Raw genomic sequence first — 12665 nt, forward strand, 5'->3', positions numbered from 1 at the left:
AAGCAAGATAAGTCTCACCCTTAAAGCACAGTGCAGTGTCTTATCTTGAGTAGAAGTGGACCCATTTTGGGTGCTCACTGCTAATATTCTTGGGTTTTTTTTATTGTATAGATAATTATGAGCTTCGAAGACATTGATTATGATCTTTACTAGTGATGATTATATGATTATTTTTTTTTTGTTATTTCTGTATAATGTATTTGTTGTTATTCCATTGTTAAATTGCAAAGTTAGGAAGGATCAGTTTTAAAATATTTTTGTGTCATTGGTTAATTTTGAGAGTAGATGATAAGTAAACATTGCTTGAAGTGCTATTTAAAGCTGTTGAAGGTCAGTAAGACATATGCAGTGAAGAGCCTGAGGAACAGGCTTTTACCTGGCCACACCAGTGTGAGCTGCTATATTATAGGTCAGTAGTTGACCTGCACCGGTGCCTGCTGGTCTACAGTAATAAATACCTTCTGTGCCACTGTAGGTGGAAAGACCTGGATTCATTATGTTTGCTTGTGGCTTGTACACTCTGTGTAATTCGTGGAGAAAGGCAGGCGTCTTCAAAAAGTAGCTCAATATACCTAAGATCAAATAATGTTTTGAAAAAATGTATTTCCATTAGCTATTGAAGAAATATTGGGCAACGGTAGATCAGCTGTTAGCAGATCAATTAATGCCATTAACTGGGGGACTATCTGGAATGATCTAGAATAATATATTTCAAAAAACTGAGGATATGTCCTCTGATGAATATGAGCAGGAGAAAAACAGTGGGACCGTACCAACTTGCATGGGGTGATGAGTGGGAATGCTTCCTGGTGAGCCAGGCTAGTGCAAGAGTACAGTTGTACTGTTGGTTCCCTGGATACTTTTTGCAATGTAGTCAAGCCATTGTGTACTCCAGAGGATTGAAGACAGAATAAGGTGAATCTTGTGATTACCAATTGAGAGAAAAAAGGAAATGAGGAGAAAAATTAAATGATGTCTGAATGGGGTCAGATGAAGTTTCTGATTTTAACTTTTACAAGGAGGATTACTGATTGCTGTCTGTTCAGGTTGATATTTCTGCTTTACACAGAAAATATTTTTTTTTATTACATTACATTCAGCTGTTCTTATATATTCAAATTACCATAAATGTTTGAAGAACCTCTGGTACACATCACAACTGTCCTATTAGTTAATCTGATTTATTCTGTGTACTGGGGTTACACTAAAGTTTGTTTATCACTTGTTTTACACAGATGATGAATTATATACTAGAGATGATGGAATCTAAATTATGCCAGAGACATTTGTCTGTGCTTTTATTCCATATAGACATACATGGTCACAGAAAAGACAGGACAGCCTGGGGATTCACATGCTGAGCATATTTAGTTCTGTATATAACCTCCACACTACATTTGGTGAAAATGTTAATTAATTTTTTTAATTGCAGTTGTTATTTCTATGCCTGCCAGCATTGTCAATTGTTAGGGCTTCCGTGGTCATAAACATAGGGAAAAATAGATTTGAATCATGTTGTTTTTCAAATTACTGAGTTAATTATGTAGTGGCTAGATATTACAACTGCACCATATTAATGTTCAATAGTTAGATTTAATGCCTGTGCATGCGCTGAATACAGTATTTCTTCATTTCATGAACAATGATTTCTTTATAGGACTTGCAAAGTAAATTGCTGCTAAGTTGAACTAACATCATTGGACTCTGTCCTATCATGAACAGAACCAAGGGTAACCAGTGACTTCTGCCAAATGCCAAACTTTTATTTCAGTGTCAAGTCAAAGATTACTTCTCAATAATGTGTGTTGAAGTTTAAATTTGCTCTAACTTGAAGGAATATGATACTGCTGCACATAGACTAGTCTTTTTTTTTTGCAGAGGCCGAAGGGGCAGGAATGCAACACTGTTAGTACAGCAAAGGCTAATACACTGCTGTCTGCTTTGTGCCGAGTGTTTTCCTCTTATCAGATGTCACTTCAGTTAAGGAGTATGGTTCCACTATGCAGGTGCATATAAAAAGCTGTAAGAAGTCGTAAGTCATGAGAAGACCAGAGATAAATGAGCCCTCCTTGTGTGTAAATCACTAAATGCAGTGGGGCTAGATGGATTTTAATTATCCAAGTTTCTGGCATAAATGGTTTTTATTCCTTTTAAATAAGTCTAGGTTAAACATGTCTGTTTAACAGTCATGATTTGATTCATGTAAAAATAAACACACAGAATGCCAAAATACCTGCCTTGGTTTTACAGTAATTTATTCCTTTATTTCTGTTCACAGAAATGGATATAAATTTTTGTATTGCTCAGCACGTGCTATTGGAATGGCAGACATGACCAGAGGATACTTGCACTGGGTCAATGAACGAGGAACTGTGCTGCCTCAAGGGCCAGTGTTGCTGAGTCCAAGCAGCTTATTCTCAGCTCTTCACAGGTAATGCAATTTCACTTTTATGCAGAAAGAAACTCAGATGTTGGTGCAGGATGAATTCTCGCTTTTTTTAATGGGAGTATTTGGAATCATTCATAATGGTTTTTTTTCTTATGTATTGGTGCAAAATTTAATTAAGAAGAAATTTTGTTAGAGAAAGACCAAAATTCAATAGATAGGCACGTTGCTTGGTTTGTCACTTAGGCATGCCTTAATAAACATCTGCGTTCACTGTTTACCAATAGGTACGGCCTGTTGACTTCATGAGTTTAGCATGGTGTGTTAATATTTAGCTATGGGAAAAATCGGGCATTTTAATAACAGTTACTCTTGCCTTGATTTGTAAGGTGTTCCAATTGGCATAAATATTTTTTGTGGAAGCATATTTGGTGAGTTTTGAAGAAATTCATGTGAAAATGAATTGAACTTTTTACTCCTGACTGCAGTTTAGTATTCTGTGTGGACAGTTTTGTTCTTCCTAGTTGTTGAACTGTAATAAGTGAATAATAATAGCACAGATTATGAATAATGTACCTTCTTCCTAATTCAGTGAAGCATGTCAAGTGATTACTGAAAATATTTCAAGCTGTTAAAAGCTGCTGTGACAGGATATATTTCATTAGAATTTTTAATGGAAGGTTGTTCAGATGTTCCCCTGATTGACTGACGTGCTACAGGCTGTCTTACCAGTCGTGTTCTAAATATAAGAGACTCTGGAGATACCGCAGTGCACTTCTTTGGCTGCAATTATTATTTAATTAGTCTAAGGGTAGTTACTGTTATCTTACGCTCCTCATATCTAGGAATACATTTAAAAGTGATACTCTTTTTGATGTCTTGTTTAGACTAAAGAATGTCCATCTTTCTGTGTGCACTATTGTAACTGCTGTGATATGTGGGCAATAAATGATTTCATTGCTATCCATAGATTTAATTATTGTGGTTTTGAGGGCTCTGAGATCAGCTGTATACAAGAGTGAGGAAAGATGGTTTTATTCTTCTTTTGTACATTCTCGAACTTTGATTTATACATAAAGTGCTGTTCCAAAGGGCTGTTTTACTGCTGTGAAGCTTCTGTACTATTCACATCTTCCTTGACATATGTGTTGGTGCTAGGATGTGGGATTCTGAACTTCTTAAGCATTTTTATGTCGTGCTGGCATCTTCCTGTGTTATGGGAACTCCAGACTCTGCCACCTGTTCAGTCTCCTGGCCAAGAGAAGCTGTTATGAAAGGGCTTTTGCCCAGAGATGAGAACTCCTCTGTTCATTAATGAATTTTATATTCTGTAAGGAGCAACCAAAGAGAAACAGAAGATTCCCTTATTCCTTAACTTTTGCTAATTGGCAGTGATGGAGGACCCTGACAGTAAAAGTATGTTAACAGGCTGAGGTGCTTCTAGCTCATATGGTAATTGCAGTCCTTTAAAAAATAATAATAATAATAATAAAAAAGCTGTACGCAGTGAAGGCTAATATAATCTATGAATCATTCTGCAGTTCTCAGGAAGCAGTTTACCTGATGACAATTCATGTCTCATAAGACTTTATTTAGCAGCTGCTCCCTGTAATCAACTGTCCTTGCTCAGTACTCATCTTTACGACATAGGTTTCAGTAGAAGTTCCCTTGTTTCAGAGAATTTATTTATTGTTCCCATTATATAAGCTTGGGAATGCTGTTTTGTCTTTGTGGGCACTGTGATTTCCAAATGAAGATATATTGGAGAAGGATGGGGGCTCTGTAGGAGTATCCAGCTAGGTGAAAATTTGATTAAAGAAAATAAAGTGGTCTGTGCTGTATTTCATGTGTACTTATTTAGCTGCCTTTTTTTATCATTTCAGGGAAGTGATAGAAAAGAAGCCAGAAAAATTTAAAGTTCAGTGTTTGACAGACATCAAAAATTTGTTTTATCCTAACACAGAACCCTTTTATGCTGCTTTTGGAAACAGACCTGCTGTAAGTAATAGCTAAATTTATTTCTATTGCAGAGAACAGAAAGGTTGCTTTTATTTCATGGTTCTGTTGCATTAGAACCTAGAAATTTTTAATAGGGGTTAAGATTATTTTATTAGACCACATACAAAGGAAATTATAAAGGTTCTTCCTCAAAGATCTCACAATGTAAGATGCAAACAGAGATGGAAGGAACTAAGTTCTACCTGTATAAGTTAGCAGTTAAGCTTGTGTGAAAACACTGATTTCATTTTGATGCACACTGATACAGTGTCAGTGAAATACCTGTGGACAGACAGAAGATCTGTCTGGTGAATATTGGTGGGACTTATACTTGAAATTCTAAGTACACTCGAAAGAACTTTGATGTTCCACTGATATTAAAAGGTTCTACTTTGCATGAAGAGTGGTATGTTTGACATGGAGAGGGGAAGACAGATCTGTCACCCGTTCGAAGGCTGTATAATTGGGCTATAGGCTTTTCTTACTCCTGTCCTAGACCAAAGAATATTTTTATGTATCCAGAAAATGAAATGATCATAGGGGCTAGGGCAGAGGTAGGGGCCCTGGCATGTGGTTATCCCTTCTTTTAAACTGTTTGCATGATCCAAGAGACTGTTTTAACACAGGCAGTTAACAGTCTTCCAGGCAATTTCTTGATGTGATTGCTGTGTTAGCTTGGGGCATGGACTTTTCCAATTAGGCATTTTGATACAGCCATACTAGGTGGTGGTGGTGTGTGTATGTGGGGGTATGGGGTTGTTTTTTCATTGTGCATTTTGGGGTTTTATTTGAGGGGAAGGATGTACTGAGTTTAATAAGACTGACACAATGTCAAGAGACTTCCAGGTCAGAGAATGGGCACTCTTAGTTCACCAGTATAGATATCATTACAGGTGCCTAAGGAAGGACAGAGGTTTTGTTTCATTCAGAATCTTTGAAAGCATCCTCCTTTCAGAAGGGGATGTATAGAAAACCTACTTCTGTAGGTATTTACGGTTTTACTGGGTACCCAAGCTTATTTGCTAACTAATTTATGCAGATGGGCCCCTTATTTGTGCCCAGGAGCCCCAAAACGCGTTTGGTACATCCTCCAGCTCTGCACTATCAGGTAATGTTTCTGTAACATGTAAGAAGAAGCCTGGTAACACCAGTATGGTGTTTATGGCTAAGGACCACTGGGGCACAGCTTGAGTGTATCCACCCCGTTTTGGAAGCTAAACCCACTTAATTGTGTGCCTGTGTCATGGCCATGCAATTAAATCTTAAGGGAATAGTCCTTGGCCTTTTAAGATTTCTTAGTATGATTAGCCAGAGAACACTCCAGTTGGTTACCTCTTTGTTTGTTGGTGGAGAGAAATGGGACGCGTCTGGAGACAAAGTAATTCATTCAAGCACTGGGTGACCGTCTTTCTCCACTGACTCATTAAGAGGTAAACACTTCTCACTACAAGCACCCAAGGGCCATGGATTCCAGCCCTAGCTGCTCACGGCTGTAAGGGCAGAGATACATTCACCAGCATAAACGTCGATAGCCTGGGGACGTTATCAGTATGAATGTGGACAGTGGCCATTGCCAGTGTGGATATGTATATTCACAGACTGAGCGGTTTAGAAGCCTCAATGTTGGACAGAGGTGCCTGGCAGGATACTTTGGCATTGAAACCATGGATGTTGTAGCTACGTTTGAGAGGATTCACCATGCTTTTCTGGTGGGACTTTGTTTCTACATTTGCTTCATATTTTTGTTAGGGTTGCTGACGTTTATGAGCAACAGCTTTTTTACCTTCATCTTTTAGCAACTTGCATTTTTAAAAGCAATATGTCAGAGAGGGCAGGAGGTTCTTCCTGTCTAGTTGTTCTATTAAGCTGTTCCATCATACACAGCTTAATCTTCATTATCAGGTAACTTTTGACATATGGTTCTGAAATGACTTTTTAAACGCTTCATGTATACTTCAATAAAATTTCAAGTAAAGCAGTAAGGGGGTGTTTCTAAAGGATCTACTGGTCATGCACTCCTCTGATCATTGTTGGAGTGTGGTCTTCAGGTGGTGTGCCGCTGTCTTTGTGAAGATCAGGATCATTGCTTTCTCAATTTTCTGTGCTGCTTGTTTCAGTTTTGTTTTTTGATTATTCTTTTTCCATAACAAACTCAGTGAAATTTCAGTATTCATTCATGTTACAGGTGTAGACAGTGCATGGAGGGCCAGGATGCTGAATTCTTGAAGTGACTGCTGTTCATTGTTCTCCAATTACTTAAGTTTTTTTAAACAGTCTTGACAATATAGAGATACAAATAATCTTTATATTTTCATTAATATTCCAGTCTTTCACCACCTCAGCTTTTACAACATTATTTATATTAGTAAAAATGGAAGCTTGTTTTTGCTCTGATCTGGGAGTTTAATCTCTGGTTTTGTAAAGCTTTTCTTCAGAACTGATCAGAAGTTATTTTGATATTACTTTCCTTAACAATTCAAATTTCTTAGAAGACATTCTTAATTCTTACTTCTAATTGTACTTCCCAGAGTTGCATCTGCATTACCTGCTGGGGCTCACTGCTGCTGTTTTGGCATATAGTCCTTGCTTTCCATTCTTTCCCCCTTGCTCTGACATGGAGTCAGTGTGTGCATATGGCACAAATCCAAATTCAGGAGCTACAAGATGTTTCCAGGGGTTTTAATGTAGACACAGTTGTTATGACTTCCATTTGTGACCTCGTCCTTACAAACTAATTGCTATTTCATGTGTTATATGTTTTAATCTCTGTACATTCTTGCAAGATACTCGGTACACTGTGTTCCAGAAATGAAATATTCTCTGAAAGAAAAATGAAAGTGCAAATGGTTTTACACCAAATATCATTAGTTTTATTTTGAATGTTATTTTCGATTCAAGGGAATTTACTGAAAAAAACGAACATGATTTTGATCAGTAGCTTAAACTGAAGTGGCAAACTCCTTGTGTAGCTGCAAATCGTCCGCTTCATGAACAGTTTGTTAAACTGACCTCGTTTGTAACATAATGGAGAATTGCACAAAATAACTATGTAAATTTAGTACCAATACTGTGCAGATGTGTTCTTCTGTGTAATATATTCTAGCAAGAATAATAAACATTATTGTGCAAAGGCAGAATCATGACTTTTTTTTTTCTCCCCTCCATGCCCCCGTTTAGGATGTTTATTCGTACAAACAGGTGGGAGTTTCTTTAAACAGGATATTTACAGTTAATCCCAAAGGAGAACTTATACAAGAGCATGCGAAGACAAACATCTCATCGTAAGTAATCCCTTATCCCTTACACCTTAGAGACTAAATTAACTTGCTGTTCTAATCTGTGACTGAAGTTGCCCAAAGGTGCATTTGGCTTTACTAATTAAAGTTTCCTTAGAATGTTTCACACAAAACGTAAGAAATTTAGAATAAAATACAGGCTTTCCATTTTCCTTCAGTTAAACCAAAATACTAAACAAAAAAAAAAAAATAGTTTAGTATTCAGTTTAATATGTTTTATCTGCTTTAATCATGTAAAGGAATTATCAGTGTACAATTTAGTCTGTGTAAAAATGAAACTACCTAGTTTCCTGAAGCTGTCTGCCTTTTCATGGCCTTTTCAAAATTTCCTTTTCCTGGAGTCAGGAAGCAAAATCTGAAGATAGAGCTGAGGGCTTTCAGCAAGGTGCTTAGGTGCTGTAGCATCTAACACTCAATACAAATGGCCTTTGGTAATGTTAGGAGCATCCTTAATTGAAAGGGAGCTATGTGTGTATGAAATACGAATAACTGATTGAGCAGGGAGCTGCTTGAGCCAAGCTGGACAGAAACAGAGAAACAAAATATGGGACTTGAATATTTTAGCAGGTGATTTGGGTGGAAAGCAGCATCTGTTTCTTACTAGGTAAGTGTCGAGGCTTAGAATGAACGTATTTATTTATCTGAACTGTGAATCCTCTCTGGAAGCTAGGCACCAAAATAGAGTTTAGTTTTATTCATTTGAGGAGGGTGACTTCTCAGTGTAAGAGTAGATATGCCTTAGTGGTTTGGGACTGAGAAAAATTCAAAGTAAGAAGATATGAAATGGTTCAGCATTCTTTTTATTTGCTTTCCAGCTATGTCAGACTATGTGAAGTAGTAGATCACATTTTCCCTTTGCTGAAAAGAAGCCATTCTTCAGACTTCCCTTGTTCTGATACCTACAGTCAGTTCACCTACTGGAGAGAACCTCTACCACCTTTTGAAACTCAGGATGTACATCCAGCCTCGTCTTAACTGCATCTACAAACTGTTGGCCTCAGCTCAAACAATGAGTTAGCTTGTATTGAAAGAACACCACTTGGCTTTTGCTGTTGACAGTTCAGCTGGAATCTGTGATGACGTGAGCATTTCATTCTTTTGCTGGGAGTAAATTTAGAAATACTTGTTCATACTTTGTCACATTTCCAGATGACAAGAAGGAGTCTTACTAGGATCAGGAGTTGCATTGCTGGCTCTTCACCCAGCTCCTCAAATTGTGCCATACAGTTTCATTATTTAAGGTCAAATAAAAGTGGTGTTGGAGTTGCACTTAAACATACCGTAAGGTCGTCAAGTGGTTCTGTATCTTTTCTGCATCACTGAAGTTATCTTTCATCTCAGAACCTCCTACAAGTAAGGGAGCTGAAGAAGGTGCTCACCATTCCTGATATTGTCTGGTGGCACAGACAGGGATTGCAATCCATATGTCAAAATTCCTTTCTCTGAGGGAGCAAATGATTCTACTGCTTTCCCTTTGCTTGACCAGCCACTGTTCTTTTAAGAGGCAATTACTGGTCTAGATCCTCAGCTGCTGTAAATCAGTGTAGCTATCAAAGACAATTGAGCTGTGTTGATTTATTCTGGCCTGTTGTTTTGACATGGTAGCACTTTCCTGAGGCAATAAATTATGTGTAATTTAAACAGAAAGCAAACAAAATAAGATGGCCAGATTCTGGCAGTCTTTTTCAATTTGAGAAGTACCATGCTTCAAGAATAGCTGTTTGGATTGAGGTGAGTGTGCAAGTAGAAGATACAGGCTACTGTGCATAGTGCCCTGAACTCAGTGATTTTTCGGTGAAGACATCTTACTCATAGAATATGCTGAGTTTCATGATCGTTATGAGCCAAGAACACTGAGGATTTTGTCAAAGTGAAGTAGTTTTATTTGTAACCTTTTTTTGGCTAAAATGTGAACTTTGATGCTGGTGAATGCTGCATCTCAGGTTTTTACTGTATGGATTTTTTTGTTTGTTTTGTATCATACAGAATGGATACTTTTAGTGCAATTTACTGTCCTCCAAGATAATATCTTTAATCTTTTTTTATTTTCCTTATTTGTCCAGACACGAGTTGTAGATTCTGTTTTTGCGACCTGCTTTTGACAGCCTTAAGACTTAACTGTGCGTGCTAAAAGCAATACTGCAGATCAGTTGATGATAATGTTTTCCAAATGGTCTGCCTTTACACAATGCGGTACTTTACTTAAAATGTAGACGTCAAGTGACTGTATGCCAAATGATTCTCAAATGTGCTTGTAGCTAGGAAAGAAACTTTTTGTTTTCCTTTTAAAATATATTTAAAAGTCTGATTGTTCTCTGAAACGTTGAATGAAAATGGCATCATGGGATTCTATGAATATTGTATTTCAGTATGGCTAAAACAGTGGTTCACAAGCTGTGGTCTCTGCCAGCTTGTGATCTGTGAGGCTCTGGTACATGTTTTGCAGCTGCTTTGTAGTGTTTTCAGTTAAGAGTTTAATAATAGGAAGGCAGAGTGGTCCAGGAGAAATTTTAAGATATGATTGTGGTTGGTTAGCACCCAAAAGCTTGGAACAGCTGCTTTGTATCACATTTGTTCTGTTTCAACAAATTCTGGTTTTGCATGTCAAGAGTGATAGCAACGTAGGTAGGATGGTAATTCTGTGGTAGGGGTTTTCTAACTTCTAGTGCTGCAGACTTTATCTGGGATGTCAGGGGGCCAATTTATGATTTCTGTGCCTTCAATAGTAATGAATATAATGCAGTCCTTTATACAGCTGCAGTGTGCAATGGTGAGCCCTCCCTAAGTCTTCCTTTTCACATGAGTGTTGCTGCTTCGGGCAAGGTGCACATCCACTTTGGAGATACCAGGATTAGAGAAACACAAAGAGGAAGAAATTTGTGTTTAATAGCCCAGACTCTGATTATGATCTCTTGAAAGTTTAAAGAAAATGCAAATATCCTTTTACTTAAAGATGGAAGAAAAATGGTGTGGATCTTCTGCAAGACAGTCAGTGGGGATTGCAGGTTGCCAAACTGAGGTGGTTGCACCTCTAAATGTAGCCAGACTTTCCTTTTAAGTACCTATTATTACTTGTCATTAGTGATTGAATAAATGGATGAACACACTAACTGCATTCTATTTTAATTAAGTTTTGGTAAAGGCTTATTCCAATCCATTTAATATGCAAAATAAAACCAAACCAACCCTTCTCTTCAATAACAGGCTGTCAGTTTTGTGGTTCTTATCCTTAACTGTAGTTAAGATTTGTTTTCCTAAGGTACCACACACAGTAGCTTCCACTAGAAAAGACAGAAGTTTTCCTGGAAGTTCTCCACAATTAAAGCCTGTGATGTATTTATTTGTAATTTAATAAATAGCTAAGGCAGGGTTGCTTGTTGCCATTAGTATTGCAAACCAAATGATGACCTGAATGAGGGGTCATTTTGATTCCGTCAGGTTTGTAGGCATCTTGCAGCGCTGGTACAGGCAACCCTGAGATGCTGCAGAATCTCCGTCCCAGACTTTCAAGACTTGCTTAAACAGTTATGGCTGACTTGATTTAGTGTTGGCAATCATCTGCTTCAAGCATGAAGTTGGGCTGGATGACCTCCAGGGGTCCCTTCTGACCAACGTTTCTGTGATTCTGTGAAGCTGAATGCCTGGCTTCTGACATACTGTACCCCCTCTGTATCTGAAAGTTGAAGTACTGCTGAACAGTGAAACGAATGTGTGCTTCTATAATTAATGTTTATCATATTTGCGCACAGAAAGGCACTTAGGAAAATCAAAGTTTTGACCTGCTAGAAACACCACCATACTTTTTTGGGGACTGTAACATTTTGATTTGGTAGCTCAGCAATTTTACGTATAGTACTTAAACTGCCTTGTTAATTCATGTAGAAGAAAAAGGGATGGTTTAACAAATTCCTACTCTTTCTGTGAAAGAAGAAAATTCAACCTCTGCTTGCAGTGTAATGCTGGTTTCTGTTACAGAAAGAATATTTGGCTAACACAAATATGCAGACACATTAAATCATAGTATATTCTATTTATTCAATACACGTAAACTAAAATATGCAGCAGTGAGGAGTGGCTAATGTTTATTTCCTTGAAGCTGATGACCATACTACTCCAGCTGTGTCAGGTGAAGGTAAGAATACCATGCTTGTTGCATTAGTTACATTGAAAATAAAATGTTACTGCTGTCATTTGGGGAGGGAGGAAAAAGAGGATATTGGATATTTTTTATTTGTAGATATGGATTATTATATTTCAAAGCCTATTTATATACAGTATTTACTCTGTATATGTATATGCTATTGCAATGATGAAAATGATTTTAACACCTCATTTTGATCTGCTGAATGCAACAAGGGTAGAAATATATATTGTAATAAAGGCAAATATAATTTTTTTCTGACTTCTATTTTTCTGTATGCTTTGATAATGGCAGAATGCTTTTGCAGAACTGCTGAAACTCTGTGAAGCGTGGCTTTTGTAGCTCCAGTTCCAATTGCCTGTCTCTTATCAGGACTATCTGGTGTAACTTCCAGCACTTGCAAAACTTTTGCTGTTCAGCTACAGCGTTTGACCCAGAGCCTTTTCAAATGGAAAGAGTTTATTGAGGGGCATGGGGCCAGGATCTGGGCTCTGGCAGTTTTGGGGTATGGGAACAGCACCTTGGAGCCAAGATCAACCAGATGGGAACTGGAGCAAATTGGACCAATCGGGAATCCTACCCGGCCACAGGAGTTTTTCTTTAGTCTTCCTTTTGTCTAATTCTTAGTGTGAGCTAAGGAAAAAGCAGCTATCTGTTTCAAATGGAAGTGTTGTCATTCATGGCAATGAGACCAGATATTCCTTTGTTGTTTTGTTTTTTTTTTTTTTTTTTTTCTTTCTTTCTCCTCTTTCACATTGGCCATTCTGCTGGTGAGAAGCAAATACCCTTTCATCCTGTCCATGAGAACACGGTGCTGCTTTTTGCTCCCTCAGCCGGGTTTGCT

General features: G+C 37.7%; 1 protein-coding gene across 3 annotated transcripts in view; it reads left to right on the top strand.

Moving 5' to 3' along the window:
• The window catches only part of LPIN1 (lipin 1), a 50984-nt gene extending 38909 nt beyond the window's left edge, over positions 1-12075 (top strand). For 2 of the 3 annotated variants that reach the window (XM_040597410.1, XM_040597412.1), the window contains exons 17-20: positions 2279-2431; positions 4270-4384; positions 7562-7665; positions 8496-12075. In XM_040597410.1, the coding sequence (XP_040453344.1) occupies positions 2279-2431; positions 4270-4384; positions 7562-7665; positions 8496-8655 (532 nt within the window). In that variant the 3' untranslated portion in view covers positions 8656-12075. Of the gene's footprint in view, positions 1-2278; positions 2432-4269; positions 4385-6569; positions 7515-7561; positions 7666-8495 lie in introns of those variants that run through there. The other variant, XM_040597411.1, reaches the window with a different exon arrangement.
• Positions 12076-12665: the final 590 nt, after the last annotated feature.

Source organism: Falco naumanni, chromosome 6 (assembly GCF_017639655.2).
Source record: "Falco naumanni isolate bFalNau1 chromosome 6, bFalNau1.pat, whole genome shotgun sequence".
Taxonomy (NCBI): domain Eukaryota; kingdom Metazoa; phylum Chordata; class Aves; order Falconiformes; family Falconidae; genus Falco; species Falco naumanni.